Here is an 18,541-nt window from a genome sequence, read left to right as displayed (position 1 = left end):
TTAGCAACCACCTGACCACAGCTTATCTCCTTGGAAACTATAGAAATGTCCTCTGAACACCTTAGCAACCCAAGGCATCCAGCTATTATGGCAAAGGGACCACTCAGGAAACCACCCTGGAACATTATAACAACCACTTAGTGACAACCTAGCAATCACCTTGGAAATATTAGACATATCTGGCCCATCATTTTGGATGCCATAGTAATAACATAGTAATCACTTGGCAATTGTGTATGATATGCACTTACTCTTAGTGATCCGACTCTCATTGGACATTTAGCCACTAGTTGTTCCAGGTCTGATGCCGTGTGTGCTGTCTCTGTGTGTGTGGCCTGTGTATTGCTGTAGAATGAGACGGAGATCGAACTGGGCAGTTTGCTCAGGCAGGACTTCCAGGGTCTACACAACGAGCTGCTGCTGCGTCTGGGAGAGAATTACCAGCAGGTTTTTAATGGACTTTCCATCCTGGCCTCCTTTGCCTCCGGGGACGATCCGTATCAGGGTCCGAGGGAGATCTCCACTCCGGAGCACATGGTACAAACTTTTTAACCTAGGCAGAAACAGAGGGCAGCACAATAAACAGGGGACATTGCCCCTGAGGACAGAAGCACTGAATGTGTTCCTGAGCTCGCCTGCTCTAGTTTGAGTGCTTTTAAAGAACCTCTGTGTTTCTCTGTGTGCAGGCTGATTATCTGCAGCCAAAACTCCTGGGAATACTGGCTTTCTTCAACATGCAGCTGCTCAGCTCCAGTGCTGGAGAGAAGGAGAAGAAGAAAATGGTTAGTTCTGCTCAAAATTTGGATGGGTCTCGACAATGGAACACAGTTCTGGTTCTTAATGAAATGTCTGCTAAATGAAATGTCTGCCCCACAGCAGCATTCTTCACATGTCTAAACAGCCTGTTCCTTTAAATGATAACGAGCCTGAGCGCACAGCAGTGAGGAGCAGAAGCTCTAGTTTTTAGCCGTTTTCTCTTGGTTCTCTTTCTACTCCATTCTTGTTTTCTCTTATTTCTCAGTGCAAGTTGTGTCTCTTTTGCTGCGTTTAACTTTGTGTTTGCACTCTCAAATAAATGTGGGTTCGGCACTGTGATTGGACAAACGAAGACGAGAGGGCTGGCAATTCTAAAGTCTCTACTCTTGATGTCAGACGTGGAACAGAATTGAACATTTTATCCATTTTATGTTATCTACCAGCAAACAGAAAACTGACTGGGGGTGTCTTGTTTCACATTGTGTGGGTTGGTGGGCTCCATATAAATAAATAAGTGTGCACATGAATTGAATAAGAGATTTTTTCATAAAATATATTTTTAATAGCATTCCTAACCATGAGTTTACTATGTTTTAAACTATTAAAAACCTTTAAAAATATTTATGAAATGCATTCAGTGACCGAATTACCCTTTAGGCTCTGGACAGTCTGATGGCTCTGATGAAGCTGATGGGCTCTAAACACATAAGTTCAGTGCGAGTGAAGATGATGACAACTCTCAGAACCGGACTCAGATACAAGGAGGACTTCCCACAGCTCTGCTGCCAGTGAGTTCTAGCTTTTATCCATTTGTGACTGTGTAAAATGTTCTGACACTTTATGGTGTTAAGTCTAGATATTAAAGAGTTCCCTATCAATGATTCTACATGCACCAAGCTAACACTGCTCTGAATTAACAGTTCATTATGGAACCCTGTGTCAATAATGCTATATGCTACAAGCTACAACTAACACTGGTGGCACTGAAATAGCACTGTAGCATTATAAACCTACAGCAGGTCCTCAAACAGGAGCCAAACACTGACAAAACCTCAGCTCCACACTGTATGGAGCCGGTGTGTCTTGTGTCGTATGCTAATATATTTCCGTGCACTGTAGTGTTAGCTTGTTAGCATGTAGGAATATACATTTTTGGTTCCATAGGAAACTCACTGGAGGATCCCAAATAAAAACAGATTATGAAACATCTGATATGTTCATCAAACAACATATGATGAAATTAAATTTGATTTAATTAATTTAAAACATTTGTCTGTTTTCTTTCATTTAAACACAAAATATAGAGAAGAACTTACTCTGTTTCATTTTAAGGACGTGGGATTGTTTTGTGCGATGTGTGGATCCTTCATATTTGGGGCCGTTGCTGAGTCATGTCATCGTGGCTCTTTTACCTCTCATCCCCATTCAGCCCAAAGAAACCGCTGTGATCATGCACTTCCTCATCGTGGAGAACAGGTGGGGGTGGCTTTTATTATAATTAAAGAATTACAGTCTTTGTAAAACTATAGTTTTGGAGTGTTTTGGAGTTTATAGACGTAGTCATCTTGTACCTTTTGATTGTATGTGATACAGTAAAGTTGTATCTAACTGCAGGGAAGAGGTGGAGGACTATCTCCATGAAATCTACTTTCTTCCTGATCACCCCGAGCTGAAGAACGTCCACAAGGTTCTGCAGGATTACCGCAAGGTACATTTAAAACTTTGTTATTCACTATGTCATTGATGCCTGGAGTTTAAATTGATTTTAAGAATGAATTTTTAGATATTTGTTCAGAAACTCCAGACTATTTGAAAACTGTAAAAATGGTGTTAGTATTTAAAGTTTTTTGTCTAATATCCCTTGTGTTTCTGCAGCAAACCTCTAAAAGCACTGATCTTCAAGCGGCTCTGCAGCTGTCAATGCGAGCAATTCAACACGAAAATGTAGATGTCCGCATCCACGCTCTTAACAGCCTCAAAATGATGATGTACAAAAACCAGGTGAGAAAAACTAGGGTTTCAGTAGAAATGTTTACTGTTTGATGAACTGCAAATGTTTCATACATCTGAATAAAGTTCAGAGCATTGCTGTAAGTATTGCAGAGCATGCTTAAATGATGGAAAATACCTCTTTTTACAGATGTAAAGCGTTTATGAAAAAAGATGATGAGGAGGATGATGTTGAATAAATGTTGCTTTTGTCTGCGTCATTTAAAAAGAAGGAACACCTGTTTGTGTCACAGCTGTTAAAGCGAGAAGCTTAATGTTTTGATTATTTAGTGTAATATTTTTAATCATATGATGTCTTATAATTGCACTGTCATTTTAGCGATATTTAGTTATAGTCACATTATTTATATTTGTAATACAAGGGAAAACACTGTTAACCTGCTCTAAGCTCTGACCTCTTTTGTCTAGGACACCCTGCTGAAGCTGGTTCTAGACAGCGAGACAGTGGAACCTGTGCTGTCCCAGCTTGTGACTGTGCTGCTTCGAGGTTGTCAGGATGTGAGCCCAGATGCTCGGCTGCTGTGTGGAGAGTGCTTGGGGGAACTGGGAGCCGTGGACCCCGGACGCCTTGATATGAGCAGCACACACACTCAGGGGAACGGAGCAGAGTTTGTGGTGAGGAATGCCTTCAAATTTGTTAGTGTTATGGATGGAGCTGGAAAACTGCAATGCCTAATGAAACAATGTGATAATAGGACAGTAATTTAAGGTGGAACAGTAAATACAAATAGAAAATATGATGAAAATAAAGCCAATATATTTTCTCATCATTGTAAACATAGACATGTTTCAGAAAGACTTTTTGCTCCTGTTTTGTAGGTTCTATCCTCTGTTCTTTGTTTGATGTGGTATAGAGCATAATTTCTAAGGTTGTAGCATGCCTACTTTGAATTTCTTGATATGTACATGGGTTTGAGAGTAATTACTTTTATAAGTTTCATACAAAATAAATGACAAGAGCATATTTAATATGTGTTGAATAAAGGGAATTAATAATAAATAAGTCTTTAACAATGCCATAAGTAGATGTTCACAGAAATTGGTACAGATGATGATAACTTTTTTTTTTTGTCTGTTCTCTGTGCAGAGTGGCATAGATGACCCAAACTTTGCATTTGGTCTCCTGACTGAGCTGACCCGGACATTTTTGGCATATGCTGATAATGTACGGGCACAGGATGCAGCTGCTTATGCAATGCAGGTCTGAAACTTACACATTATTATTTTATTTCTTATTTATGAACCTCTAAATTTTGATATTGACAAAGTGACTTTATTCCTGTGTAGGGCTATTGTAACGAGATGAAATCTCTATTAATTGATTGTATTTCAGGAGCTTTTGTCTATATTTGATTGTCGTGAGGGCCGCGCAGACTCTGCCGGTCGAAGGTTGTGGAGGAGGTTTCCAGAGCAGATTCAGGAGATCCTGGAGCCTCACCTTAACAGCAGGTGAGTTTATATCTTGTAAATCAGTCCACAAAAAGTGTAGCACATTCTAAGACTTGAAATTGTTTTTAATTTCAATCATTAAAACTCTCCTCTTTCTGCAGTTTCCAAATGTTTAATATAACTGTATTGAAAGCTGATGTCTTTACATTCCACACTACCACCATCAAGTGTCACAGGAGATTTTTTTTTTTATCTTAAAGGATTTAACGTAAATATCCAGATATGTCAATTTCTGAGCTATTGACAACACTTGCAAACTAAAACCTTTATTACTTTCAACATGTTATTTCCCAGCAATATTCTATACTCTGTTACAGAAGGATTTTTCCTGATGCATTTCTGGAATTATTAGAATACCAATAGCTGAATGATGTAGATTTATTGGGATATACTTTACCCCTTTGGTGTCTGCAGTGGATCATGAATATTCATGAATCTATAATCTTAGGTATAAAAGCTCTCAGAAAGTGATGAACTGGTCCAAGTTGGCAAAACCCATATATCTCAGCAGCCGTGGGAGCAAGTTCTCTGATTGGTCAGCCACCTGGGCAGGTTACCTCATCAGCAAGGTGTGTATGCTTAGATTTTTCCCAATATTCAGTAAGTAAACAGTAGCTTTTTATTAAAATGTGCAGAAGAGGGTTATCTTTTAAGGGTGGTGTTGCTTATATTCATTTTTTTATTCAACATAGAGAATTGAGTACCCTCAACATTTCCAAAGTGTTGTGTTGTTTTTGTTTTGCATGTTTTAGGTCAGACACGAGTTGGCCAGTAAAGTGTTTAACTGCTGCAGCTTCATTATTAAACACGATTACAGAGTGACCATCTACCTGCTGCCCCACATCCTTGTCTATGTCTTGCTCGGATCCACTTCGGATGAACAGAGGGAGGTGAGAGAGGGATTTAACAGAATTCTGTTAAATGTACTTATGTTATTGCAAGCAGTTGATTAAATATTGCTAGGATTTTATGGTGGTGTTCCAGGCGGGGGGCAGCACTGTTCCGCAGCAGGTAGTGTCGCAGTCACACAGCTCCAGGGAACTGGAGGTTGTGGGTTAAAGTCCCGCTCCAGGTAACTGTCTGGTAAGAGTTTTGTTCTCCTCGTGTCCGTGTGGGTTTCCTCAGAGTGCTCTGGTTTCCTCCCTTGGTCCAAAAACACACACTGGTAGGTGGATTGGCTACTCAAAAGTGTCCAAGTGTCCGTAGGTGTGAGTGAATGTTTGTGTGTGTTGCCCGGTGAAGGACTGGTGCCCCCCTCCAATGTGTGTTCCTGCCTTGCGCCCAGTGATTCCAGGTAGGCTCTGGACCCAATGTAACCCTGAACTGGATGAGCGGTAACAGATAGTGAATTAATGTTCCAGGTGGTGTTTAGGGTGTTGCAGTAGTGTTCCAGGTGGTGGTAAGCGTGTTGATTTGTTGTACCAGGTGGTATTTAGTGTGTTGCTGTAGTGTTGCAGGCGGTGTTTAGGGTGTTGCGGTAGTGTTCCAGGTGGTGGTTAGTGTGTTGATGTGTTGTACCGGGTGGTGTTTAGAGTGTTGCTGTAGTGTTCCAGGCGGTGTTTAGGGTGTTGATGTGTTGCACTAGGTGGTGTTTAGGGTGTTGTTGTGGTGCTTCAGGGCCTGTCTAGGAATTTTACTGTGGTGTTCCAGGTGGCTGTTAGGGTGTTACTGTGGTGTTCTAGGTGGTGTCTATGGCGTTGCCATGATGCTTTATGTGGTGGTTAATGTGTTAATGTGTTGTCTCAGGGCTTGTCTAGGATTTTACTGTTGTGTACCAGGTGGCTGTTAAAGAGCCTTTTCCCATCTTGGCATCCTTTATGGTGAATGGTTTGTATGTGATTGCTACTGTGTAAAATATTATTATACTATGTCAAAATATGTCTGTGTAAAGGTGACAGAGGAGATGATGGCAGTTCTGAAGGAGGACGATCCGAGGCTGACCCAACTCCAGGAGAATGCCTCCAGTTTGAGTCAGCTCAGCACCCAGACAGTCTTCTCTATGCTGGACCACCTCACCCAGTGGGGGCGCCACAAACTACAGACCCTTAGCAGCACCAAAACATCTGGACACCACAGCAAGGAACAGAAAGACACACCCAACAACGGTCAGCGCACACACCAGACACAAATACACACCTCAATCAGTGGGGGTGCTACAGTCTACAAACCCTCAGCAGCACCAAAACATTTGGACAACGTGTAAGGGAAGAGATACACACAACAGTGGTCAAAAACCACACAAACACACATGGAAGGCAGATGTAGCCTAAATGTAAAATATGTGGATTTGGGAATGAAGGGTCTCCAGTTCGATCCTCTTGAGCAAAACTAACTCCTAACACTACATCATCTACATCTAAAGTTGCATTGTTCATCTGGATAAGAGCAACCACCACAAGGCATAAATGTGAAAGTAAATAAACATTTTTGTGTCGTCAGGTGCAGAGAACAGCGAGTATCAGTGTGTGGCGTTGTTCCTGAACAGAATTCCTCAGGACGTTCTCGCTAAGGCCTCCTTTCGCTCTAAAGCGTACACTCGCGCCGTCATGCACTTCGAATCATTTATCAGGGAAAATAAGCAGGACATTCAGGACCATCTCACATTCCTCCAGGTGAGACACAAGGGAGAAACTTCACAGGAAAGATTATGTAACATGCATTTAATCTAAATACCTACCTGCTCATACATCACTTGATGGATATTAATCAGGAGGTTGTTTCCCCATATAGTCTTCAGGGATGGCTGTATACTAGATGTTGGAACATCGACTGTGATGGTTTGATGGTATTTAGCAACATAAACCTCACTGATGTCAGGTATTGATGGTGGATGGTTAGTTCTGGTTCACAAACCCCACCCCAACTCATCACCCCAACCTGGTGCTGGAGGGATTTAAGTCATTCTAACCCATGCGTAATGGTGAACTTAGGCTTATGTGCAGCTGCTCCATATCAGTATGACTAAAGAATGATAGATTGTGATGGGGTGCACAAATGATAAAACCTGTGAGCACCTATGATTCTGTTGCAAGTGTATAGTAGTGAAAAAAGAAAGAGAGTCGTTTTTTTTATGAACAATGACTGACCTCAGTGTGTGTTCTGGTGTGTTTTTAAGGCTCTCTATGCAGCGATGCATGAGCCAGACGGAGTGAGGGGTGTAAATGCTTTGAGGAAAGAGGAACCCTCTCTTCGCGAACAGATTCTTCAGCACGAGAGCATCGGCTTACTCAGAGAGTCCACAGCCTGCTATGACAGGGCCATTCAGCTGGGATCTGACCAGGTCAGAAACACACACACACACACACTTTATACTTTGTGAGGGGCTTGGGGTCTTGGGGGGCCTCTGGTCCCTATATATGTGGAGTGGATGTGCTCCTTGTTCCGATTCCAAGTGCAGTTTTTATTGGAGGGTTGCACCAAAAAGGGAATTCGAAAAAAACAAGTTGACTGTAGAGATCGGTTGATCCGCTGTGATGACCCCTAGTGGGAACAGCCAGAAGTGGAACATTTGTTGTTGTATTTTGTGTTTACAATCAAGAAACACCAACTTCTGTGGGCTGGAAAAAGACAGTTAATTAAAGGCTATATTCTTCAAGTCCTCCCCATTCAGTTTATGGCCAGTTAAATGTCTCCTCCTCCTCCTCTATTAAGTTTCTGTTGAGCTACACCCTCCCACTTTGCTGGTGTACAGTTAAAGTGACTCTAAATTGAAATTTGCACAGTGTAATATTACAATGTAAATGCCAGGTGGATTTAGCTGTAATTGTTAAGGTTTCATTAATTTTCTCCTCCTATTTGCTCTGTGCAGATCGTACATTATCACGGCGTGATGAACTCTATGTTGGGGCTCGGGCAGCTGTCCACTGTCATGACTCAGGTCAATGGAGTACTGGCCAGCAGGTGTATTTTAATTATGTATTGTGAGACTATAAAGTGAAAGAGATTGAAGCTTGGTGTGATTTTTTTTTTTTTTTTTTTTTTTCATTTTCTTTAGTTTAGTTTTCATAACTGTAAACATTTCCTCCAGTAAAAATGAAAGGACCTGTATTGTGGGGTAGTTTTTGTACCAAAACATTTTGACCAATTTTCAGTGTTTTCACTTACAATTAATAAGACTATGCCTTCAACACTGAGATATATAAACAATCTTTGTTTAGATTGTATTTTATGATGTTTTAAAAATGATTCTGAATCTTACCACTTTAATTAAATTTACCTGCATTGTAGTGAAATGAGAATCACAAAACCTCTGTTTTATTTCCTCAAGAACCATAATTGAATTGAATTTTTAACTAACTGTAATTTCTTTATTAAGGCCTCACTGGAAGTCTGATCTGAACACGTATCGTGTGGAGGCTGCGTGGAAGCTTTCAAAGTGGGATTTGCTGGAGGACTATCTAGCGTCCGGTAATTTTTATACTTGTGATGTGAGCTAAAACATTTAAATGCATGAAAAGACCTGTGAACCTGCTGTCTGACCTGATCTGTGTGAGTTTAGATCAGAAATCAAACACATGGGGGGTGAGGCTTGGTCAGATGCTGCTCGCCGCGAAGAAACAGGACTCTGAGATGTTTTATGAAAAATTGAAACTGTCCAGAAAGGAGCAGGTGGTCCCTCTTTCAGCCGCCAGCTTTGAGTGTGGGACATACCAGAGAGGATACGAGTACATTGTCAGGTACCACATACAGTTCACGCCCAAAAATTTGTGGACACTTTTTATTATTAGTGATATCAACTTCCTCTTCTGACATATGTTTTGTAGTCTCCATAGAAAAACAAGAAATTAGATGGTAGATTATGGAACAGCTGCAATAGAGGCTAAGGTCCAAGGTCCAATGCCAAATGGCAACAGAGTCTATAACTCCCAGGATTGTGTGGTGTCCTGAAGCAGCTATGTTCTCTGAAGTGATGGAGCGCCAGTTCAGCCCTTCAGTTCAGATGAAATGTTAGATGAGCAGATGTCCAGAAATATTTGGAGTTTATTGTTTTGAAGATGAAAGGTTTTGTCCCAACTGCAACACTTATGTGTGCTTGTGTGTGTGTGTGTTTCCTAGGCTGCACATGCTCAGTGAGTTGGAGCATGCCTTCACAGAGCTGCAGAAAGAGATCACAGGAGCTGGGGACAAGACTGGGGCCATGGTCAAAACTGAGGGCAGAGTGAGAGGATCAAAGCCTGAGCTAATGCAGAACTGGGATGCCCGCCTCCTCATGACCCAGAATTCCTTTAGAGCCAAAGAACCAATCCTAGCTCTGCGGAGGGCGCTGCTGAGCCTCAGCAAAGGGTGAGAATTAGAGATGCACCGATTGATCGGCAGGTGACTGGAATTGGCTGGTTTTCAGGGGTCAGTGACCGGCTGACCAGTCTCATATAACAGATTCTGTGCCAGTCACATTTATACTGGGCCACCACACGAGGGCGACAGTGGCACAGTGAGTGATGAAGACAACACGGTTGCTGTTTGCAATATATGAAAGAGGGAAGTAAACTGGGGGAAGTACCTGGGGCACATCTTTTCTTTTGGAAAGGAAAAATATTGATCATTGATCAGTGGAACATTGGAGCAATCATCATTGATAATTCTTAGAAAGAAAAATATCTAAATCAGCCAAAATCAGAATCTATTGGACACATCTATTGAAAAGCGATATATAAATAAAATGTGATGGATCGATATGCTAAAAAATCATATTCACAAAATACATTTGCAATCAGAACATCTCTAGTGAGAATAAAGAATATAATCATAACTGACGAAGCCATTATCTGAAGACATTTCTGAAGTTTCTTAATTTCTGGCAAGTCTAAATTTTTGCTGAGCAGTGTGTAATTTCTCCAGCGAGGGCGCCAGCTCTGTGAAACTAATTCATTCAAAATTCTAAGAGGTAGTTTCTTCAATAGTAATGGAATAAATTCTCTCTCTCTCTCTCTCTCTCTCTCTCTCTCTCTCTCTCTCTCTCTCTCTCTCTCTCTCTCTCTCTCTCTCTCTCTCTCTCTCTCTCTGTCTCTCTGTGTGTGTGTGTGTGTTATAGGCATGTGTGTGAGGAGCAGGTTGGGGAGTGCTGGTTGCAGAGCGCTAGAGTTGCCCGCAGAGCCGGACACCATCAAACTGCCTTCAATGCTCTGCTCAATGCACAGAATTCTCATATCTCAGAGCTCTTTGTGGAAAAGGCAAAGTGGCTCTGCTCAAAGGTATGTTTCACTTTAGAGTTCCAGTACTTGTATAAAAGCCCTTAATGAAGAAAGATGTCTTAATCCATCTAAATAGCAACGTATCATCTCTAAATCTTCTTCTGATAATTGATGAGATAATCATACACCAACGGGTGGGACAAATACATATTAACCCATAACATCATGTTTGAACCAGTAACATCAAGCCTGATTAGGGTTTAAATCATATTTGAATTTTCCATTCCACCATAAATAGTGCAGCAGTTATATTCTGGAACCCAGTAGATGTCACGTTATTTAATGCAACTGCTGCATCATTTAAGGTGGAATGGGAACTTCAGCCTTGTTTTTAGTTGATGTAGGAATGTTGTCACAATCTTCTACAGAAGCTGACTAGATGAACTGCAGCGCTCACTTTTTTCGTAAATATACGGATTCATCAAAATTTTCGTAGACTCAAATTGTTTGTAGGTATGAACAAAATTTACACCTGCTCTTGAAAACGGGGGAAAAGTGTGCATAATGTCTGAAAGACGTTGAAAGTATCATCTGACGTGATTGGACTTTAAATCAAAGTAATAAAAAATAATTACGATGCACAAATTAAATAATCAAACAGTAACTAAAATAATCAAACGAAATTTACAGCTAAAAGGCAATTATTTGCTGAATTATTTTGTTATTCATGTGGTCAGACTATTATTATGGATTATTTCTGTATAAAAGTTTTTAGGGTCTGTAACTAATGATGTTGCACTGGTGCTGGATTCAACAGACAGCTCTCCACAGAGAACTTCTTGGAGAGGGTTTTAAAACTTCAAAACACAGACAGAACCCTTTTAAAATGTCCGTATTCATCTTGAGGGGATCTAAGACCCCCTGTCCAGTTTGTCCAGTTTGTGTTCTGTATGTACTAAAAGTAACTTAGACTCCCAGTAAGGGTTGGCTGAGGTGTAAAGTGTGCTATTATCTGTTGTTTCTCCTCAGGGGGAGGTGCACCAGGCTCTGATTGTGCTGCAGAAAGAACTGAAGCAGTGTTTCCCAGAGGACAAGCCACTTTCCGACCCAAAGAGGATCCAGATTAAAGGGAAGGCTCTGCTGCTGCTGGGCAGATACATGGAAGAGACAGCAAACTCAGAGAGCAATGCCATCATGAAGATTTACAGGGTACTGCAGCTAGGCCTGGACTTGAGAAACATGTTTTCAGAGAGTATAACACTTAAACCTCTTAGGCTTTCAATTATGAAAGTATCAATGAGGGTCAGGAGCTGGTGTTGGTGATTAATTCTGGATCACAAACAGCACTCCAACTCATCCAAAAGGAACCGGATGGACCTCTGCAGCCCTAGATAGATGGGCTTTATGGGGGCCTTCTGATGGATTCTTCGTATTGGACATGGTGATGCTAGGCTCATGCAGCTGCTCCAGATCATCACATTTTACTCTGTGTTTTTCTGAGGAGATTACACACACTGAAATTTCGAGTGTCTGAATTCAATTATTATAATGAGTGTCTGCATACTTTTGCACATGTATTAATACATTTTAAGCTCTCTTTTGTTTTCGTCTATAGGATGTTACGACTCTGTTGCCTGAGTGGGAAGATGGGAATTTTTACCTTGCACAGTATTATGACAAACTGATGCCCATGGTCACAGACAACAAGATGGAGAAGCAGGGAAATGTCATCCGCTACATTGTCACTTATTTCGGAAAGTATGACTGCTTTTCCAGCTGTAAATATCTTTAAAATTAAAATTTTGTTTCTGTTTCTGAGGTTTCTGCCCCCAATGTTTCTCTAGAGCTCTTCAGTTTGGGAATCAGTACATTTACCAGGCCATGCCGCGCATGCTCACTCTCTGGCTCGATTTCGGTGCCAAAGTTTACGAAGTGGAAAAAGGTAAGGTCCCTATAATCACTGTGGCATTGAAATGATAGGTTGACAGGTTCTTGTGCTAAATGTAGTCAGTGAGCTGTAAAGGCATCTTCTGCATCCACATAAACAGAGGATCAGACTGAAATGAGCTCCTCAAGAACCATAACGACCCGTGGTGTGGATATGCAGAGCTGTGCGTAACATAAACACTGATAGGTGCTGATATTTTTGCCATGGTCAAGTGACCTGTGTATGTTGCTCGTTTTTTTTATGCAATCTGGTTTGGACACTACATCCTAGTTTACGCAGTCATGTCATATTGTTCTATGTAGACTGACACCCCCGCATAAATCTGTCTATCGTGCCACCAATGTGATGCAGAGACATGTACATAGATCTTCACCAAAGTGTAACCCAGCCATAAGGACTATAGAGACTATAACAGCTGGTCATTAAAAGGTTTAAAGAGTCTGAGCTATTTTTAAATCTGTTTTACATGTATTTCATGTTATGGAGATTTAAAACTTTCTTTAAAATGGAATACAATATAATGTGCTTTTCTGTCTCCTAAGCTCCTCCTACCTGTTGCTGAGTGTAATTAACGTTTACAGTACTGTCATGAAATCAAGTCTCACACACACCACCTTTCTCTCTCTCTCTCACTCACTCTCTCACACACAGCTTCTGAGCAAAGGGATATTCAAATCAGAAGCAAACGGCTCTCGGGACACACACACTACCTTGCTAGATTCTTCTTGTAGCTAGACAAGCACCCATGAGATTTGTGCCGTGAAGTTTTACGAAGTGTTTTCGCGAGAACCCTCAGCCCCTTTATTCAGAAGTTGCTTACTCAAGTAAGCCAGCAGAGGACCTGGCGTAGCAGCCACAGAGACCCTCATCTCCCGGTTACAGCTCTGTGGAACATCACAATCATTTAGAAAATGTAATTTTAAGCTAGAAATACTACATAATGTTCCTTTAAATGCTTATAAAGCATTATAATTATGAGAAAACATTCATTCCAGGCTTTAAATAAAGTGAGATCCATCTAATTGATGCTTCAAAACCAGGACAAACAGCTTAGTAATTTGTTTTCAGTATTATATTTTTCAGGAAAAAACCCTCCACAGTTTTGCTTTTGAGACTTGGTTCCTCTCAGGGGCAGTCCGTCTAGTGCCAACGGATCAACACTAAAAAGCTAGTGTTTGCACAAAAATCTTGAACTAAAAGTGTTTAAAAATATATATATACCCAACAAACCAAGTCAGAGATTTTACAATACACTGAGTATTTTTTGGCAGAGGAAAGGGTGTAGGTTTAGTCTCAACAGCAGTAGGGAGACAGCTACCTGTCCCACATCCCCAGCATTGGTATTTTCCTACATTTCAGCCAACCAAAAACTAGCATATGTGCTCTTGGAGAGGTATCCTTACAAGTGGTATCTAACAAGTGCCTTTGATCAAATCATTCATGAATTACATAAATTAATGTAGCAGAAGGATGGTGTGAAATTTGAAAGAGGTATCTTCCACTGTTAAAAGTGTGTCCCTCTAGTGATTAATCTCCCTTGTATTGCAGCCGGCCGCTCGGACAGGTCTCAGATGCGCTCAGATCTGAGTAAAATAAACACAGTGATCAGTGAACATACGTCCAACCTCTCTCCGTATCAGTTCCTCACGGCCTTCTCTCAGCTCATCTCCCGCATCTGCCACTCCAGCGATGAGGTCTTCTCTGTCCTCATGGAGATCATTGCCAAAGTCTTCCTTGCATATCCCCAGCAGGCTATGTGGATGATGACTGCTGTCTCCAAGGTATGTTCTGGAGGGATATCTGGCATTTAAAATTTCCCTTAACAATTGTTTACACTTAAACTTATTCAATGTTAGGAGTTTTGCCCATGGCGCTGATTAATACATGGCAGTTCTGTGTTTGTGCTTCTGTTCTCTTTCCCTCACAGTCCTCCTATCCCACCCGGATGAACAGGTGTAAGGAGATCCTGAAGAAAGCTGTGAGTCTGAAAAATTCTTTCGGGAAATTCATTGGAGACGCCAACAGACTGACAGACAAACTGGTGGAGCTCTGCAATAAACCGGTGAGAAATGTAATAAACTTTGATAAACTGAGAAGGAAACCCTCACACAAACAGTACAGTGTGTTAAATATTAGATTATTTGATTATTTTTGTATTGATTTATTGTAATGAACCATAGCAGTGTTTCAGTTTTTAGCAGAAATATGTTGGAGGAAAGACTTGATCACAGCCCTGTGGCATTTTGGTGTTTTTGAAAGTAAATTACTTTTATTTATTTCAGTATAAATCCCATCCTAGATTTCTCTTCCTTCCCCACTGTGTTTTTATAGCTCTACAAGCAAGAGCCTCTATATTTGTACTCATAATATACAGCATATAGTCAGGACATGCTGTGTTTTGCCCCCAAAATTTCATGTCCAAATGGTTTCACAAAATACCAAAATAACCAAATTACATTCACCTAGGTTGAAAATTGAGACACTGAATTGTTTTTGGTGGTATCAAGGGCGTATGTTTGGTCTCAGCCTTGATGTGTACACACCAACAAACCACCAAAGCACTTCCCATCTGTCCCCACCATTTCAGCCAGTGAAATGCTTGCATGCATGCTTGGAGGAACAACCTCTGCTATTGCTATGGACATTTAGTATTGCTAAGGACATGTCCCTACAAATACAAACCTAAGCCTTGGGCATAAATTATACTGCATCTTAAGTCCAGAGATTTATACACACCCTGGACAGTGAACTAAAATCAGTGTTGTGTGTGTTTTATGTTCTGCAGGTGGATGGGAACAGTTCCACTCTGAGTATGAGTGTTCACTTTAAGCTGCTGAAGCGCCTGGTGGAGGAGGCAAGTTTCAGTGAGATACTGATCCCTCTGCAGTCCGTACTCATCCCCACACTGCCCTCAACCGGAGGAGCTAACCCCAACCACGATGCTTTCCCAGGACACTGGGTCTACATCTCTGGCTTCCATGACAATGTCAGTACTCACCCTTCACACAGCACATGTCAAAGTATTCCCTCTGCCCTTCCACATGTACCCGGATAGTTTTAAAACTGAGGTTCTTTGTCTGTGTTATCAAAAATATCCACGAGACCTCAAAAACCTTGTCCGTTCTTTTTATTTTCCATCTGTGTTTACTTTCTCTTATTTTCTATTCTTATCTCTCTTTTTTGCCATTTGAGATGTCTGCCTTATTTTGTCTCTCTCTTTTCCATTTGTGTACACTATCCCTTCTTCTTTAGGCTGTAATGGTCTCTATCTCTGTCTCTCATGCTCTCACTCTCTTTTTTTTTTCTCGTGCTCCCTCTCTCTCACTTCACATGACCCCTTAGTTGCACAGAAAAACGTTTACTTAAATGAGCCAAAAATATATTATGCAAATAGACATCTTTCTCGCAAATAGACATCTTTCTCGCAAATAGACATCTTTCTCACAAATAGACATATTAATATGTACACACACACACAAATATCCAGAGTCCCAAGAATAGCATTCTGAACAGGTTCTGCTAATGTAACCAGAAACAGACCTGTATGACACATTGTGGGATGTCAGCGTTTTCAAAATCTTCAGTGACTTAAAATGCTGTATTTCTGTGGAAAGAGGCCAAAACACAAACAAAAAATTCAATTTCTAAAAATATACGGATGTGTGTCAATGGGGCCTATGTGCTGCATCCATTGCTGAAAACGCATGTACATAATAGATAAACACTGACTAATAGAATGGGATGCTTTGAAGCAGAGACACACCTCACTATGCCAGCAGGGTATCAAAGCGATGGAGCTCCATTGTGAGGTTAAATTTATAAGTTGGTACCAATACCACTAAAATTCTACGATTCACGATACCAGTCAATACCACGGCAAAAAATATGCCAACGAAATGCATGCATGTCAACATAAATGCTTTATTTAAAAGTCTTTTTTCCAGAAAAAAGGTGGAATTTAGTTAATAATGTTTTTTTTTCTTTTTGTTTATTGTTCCTAACCCAGTACTTTACCCCTTTAAATGCCAGATGTGTTGGAAGGTGGGAGCTTCACCCTGATTGGCTGTAGAGTGAGACCCGCACTCTGATTAAATGGTCTCAGTGGAAGAAAGAAATCTAAGCTTTGAAAACATATTTATTGCCTTGATCATTGTTTGTTGAGCTTGTGGCTGCCAAATAAAACGGTTTGAGTTGTCTTTTGCGCTGCGTTTGTCCGTTAGCCACTGAAACCGAATGCACTCTGCTGAACTATGGGTCTTCTGGGCTCGTCAGGCTTTGTGATGCAGCAGTTTTATTTGGTTGTCAGCCTTAAATGTGTATTTCCATATTTTTTTTATTTTTTTTTTAAACAGTCGCAACAGGTCTATTGCTTCTCATCATCTGGTGAGCTTGTCTGGTCGTGTGAAACCTTTGGTACCTCTGGTACCACAGGAAACAAGAACTGGTATCAACTTGATACCGGAGTATTGGTTCTTGTGATTTCTCTTGAGGTTATTATGAGCATGCCACTGTCTAAATGTGCTGATTTAATTTCCGGAAGGTGGAGATCCTGGCTTCCCTCCAGAAGCCAAAGAAAATCTCTCTGAAGGGATCAGATGGGAAGTTTTACACCATGATGTGTAAACCCAAAGACGACCTGAGGAAAGACTGCAGACTGATGGAGTTTAACTGCCTCATCAACAAGGTACAGCACACACACCTGGAGTTCTAGGCTCAAACCCATTTCTTATTTTTACCCCTACCCCTTGTCTTTGAGTGTCCTCTTGCCCCATGGAGCTGAGTTACAAGGTGTAGAGGTTAAAATCTTCAAGTCGTGCTCCACAAGACTGTCTGTATGGAGTTTGATGTGTTTTCCCCTTGTCTGCATGGGTTTCCTCTGGGTGCTCTGTGTTCCTGCCTTGCGCCCGGTGATTCCGGGTAGGCTCCGGACCCACCACCACCACCACCACCCTGACCTGGATAAGCGGTTACAGACAATGAATGGATGTAGCAGCTCTGCCAGTCTGCAGTGATGTCAGAGGAGCTGCTGGACTTTTGTTACATTTAGGGCCTCATTCGTCTTTAGAAGAATTCAACAATCATATATTATCACCTTCCACTCAATCTTATGTGATTATGGAGCTGAATTCACATTCTTATTCTGCAGATTTTACCTTAAATGCAGCAGTAGCATCATCGGGTTTCAGAATGTAATTGCTTCACCATTTAAGGTGGAACTGGATATTTATATCTAACTGCAGAGACAACAGCTACTACAAGTGCTGTTTTCTGCTTGTTCTGATGTAAAGGGCCATAATCCACTCAAACTACATTAAACTAAGATAATACACTGGTGATCATAGTGTTTAAAGAGAAAATACTGACATTTATGGGTTTGTTTGGTCGCTCCACAGCGCCTCGCTTTGGGCAACCTGTGAACCGTGCTTTCTAGAAAAATGTAATACCAATAAATCACTTTTTTAAAAATGTTCTAGTTTTTGGTGGTATAATAATTTTTTGTGTGTGTGTATTCAGTGTTTAAGGAAAGATGCTGAGTCCAGACGGAGAGATCTCCACATCCGGACATATGCTGTTATTCCTTTGAACGAAGAGTGTGGCATAATTGAGTGGGTCAACAACACGGCTGGTCTCCGTCACATCCTCACAAAGCTCTACAAAGAGAAAGGTCTGCTCTCACGCACTGAGAATGCATTCAGAGTTTGGACACCCCTCACCAAACCTGCTTTAAACATGACTGTCTCTTTTGTAATGTGATGTATGATGTTTATTGATGATAGATCTCTGGATCTTTGTTTATAGAGTACTGTAATTTATACCTTATGATGATAATTCTCCTGATTTCAGGCATATATCTGACTGGGAAGGAGCTGAGGAAAATGATTTTGCCCAAAACTGCGTCCTTCCAGGAGAAACAGAAATTGCATAAAGACGTTCTGTGCGCCAGACATCCTCCTGTTTTTCATGAATGGTTCCTCAGGACCTTCCCTGACCCCACATCATGGTAATAACACTCAGCCTTTTGCAGGAAAGTAGAACCTGGAGCTGTTTGAAGCTTTTAATAGTGGGCCAACATTTACAAAAATTAGATAATGGAAGGACACAAGGAACATGAGGAGGATTAAGAAGAACATGGTGACAGAAGGGTGTAAAATGTTTCATGTTCCAGTGTTAAAATTCTTAAGCATATTGTTGCATGTTGTTTACTACTGGAAGTGTAGGGGGCAATATGGCTTCATTTAACCCTCTA

General features: G+C 41.0%; 1 protein-coding gene across 1 annotated transcript in view; it reads left to right on the top strand.

The window, feature by feature from the left end:
* Positions 1-18,541, top strand: part of LOC136675746 (serine/threonine-protein kinase ATR-like) — a 30,237-nt gene that overhangs the window by 9,252 nt on the left and 2,444 nt on the right. Inside the window, exons 16-43 of the mRNA XM_066652485.1 lie at positions 352-537; positions 687-782; positions 1,414-1,544; positions 2,089-2,232; positions 2,371-2,464; positions 2,632-2,757; positions 3,175-3,381; positions 3,854-3,967; positions 4,100-4,215; positions 4,664-4,784; positions 4,968-5,105; positions 6,107-6,320; positions 6,655-6,827; positions 7,331-7,495; positions 8,024-8,115; positions 8,531-8,622; positions 8,714-8,891; positions 9,271-9,498; positions 10,247-10,406; positions 11,376-11,555; positions 11,962-12,104; positions 12,191-12,288; positions 13,843-14,075; positions 14,222-14,356; positions 15,080-15,280; positions 16,835-16,978; positions 17,809-17,959; positions 18,139-18,295. Of these exons, the coding sequence (XP_066508582.1) occupies positions 352-537; positions 687-782; positions 1,414-1,544; positions 2,089-2,232; positions 2,371-2,464; positions 2,632-2,757; positions 3,175-3,381; positions 3,854-3,967; positions 4,100-4,215; positions 4,664-4,784; positions 4,968-5,105; positions 6,107-6,320; positions 6,655-6,827; positions 7,331-7,495; positions 8,024-8,115; positions 8,531-8,622; positions 8,714-8,891; positions 9,271-9,498; positions 10,247-10,406; positions 11,376-11,555; positions 11,962-12,104; positions 12,191-12,288; positions 13,843-14,075; positions 14,222-14,356; positions 15,080-15,280; positions 16,835-16,978; positions 17,809-17,959; positions 18,139-18,295 (4,217 nt within the window). The remainder of the gene's footprint in view (positions 1-351; positions 538-686; positions 783-1,413; positions 1,545-2,088; positions 2,233-2,370; positions 2,465-2,631; positions 2,758-3,174; positions 3,382-3,853; positions 3,968-4,099; positions 4,216-4,663; positions 4,785-4,967; positions 5,106-6,106; positions 6,321-6,654; positions 6,828-7,330; positions 7,496-8,023; positions 8,116-8,530; positions 8,623-8,713; positions 8,892-9,270; positions 9,499-10,246; positions 10,407-11,375; positions 11,556-11,961; positions 12,105-12,190; positions 12,289-13,842; positions 14,076-14,221; positions 14,357-15,079; positions 15,281-16,834; positions 16,979-17,808; positions 17,960-18,138; positions 18,296-18,541) is intronic.

Source organism: Hoplias malabaricus, chromosome X1 (assembly GCF_029633855.1).
Source record: "Hoplias malabaricus isolate fHopMal1 chromosome X1, fHopMal1.hap1, whole genome shotgun sequence".
NCBI classification, from domain to species: domain Eukaryota; kingdom Metazoa; phylum Chordata; class Actinopteri; order Characiformes; family Erythrinidae; genus Hoplias; species Hoplias malabaricus.
Note: the sequence above shows the minus strand (reverse complement) of the source record. Positions and strands in the feature narration are given on the sequence as shown.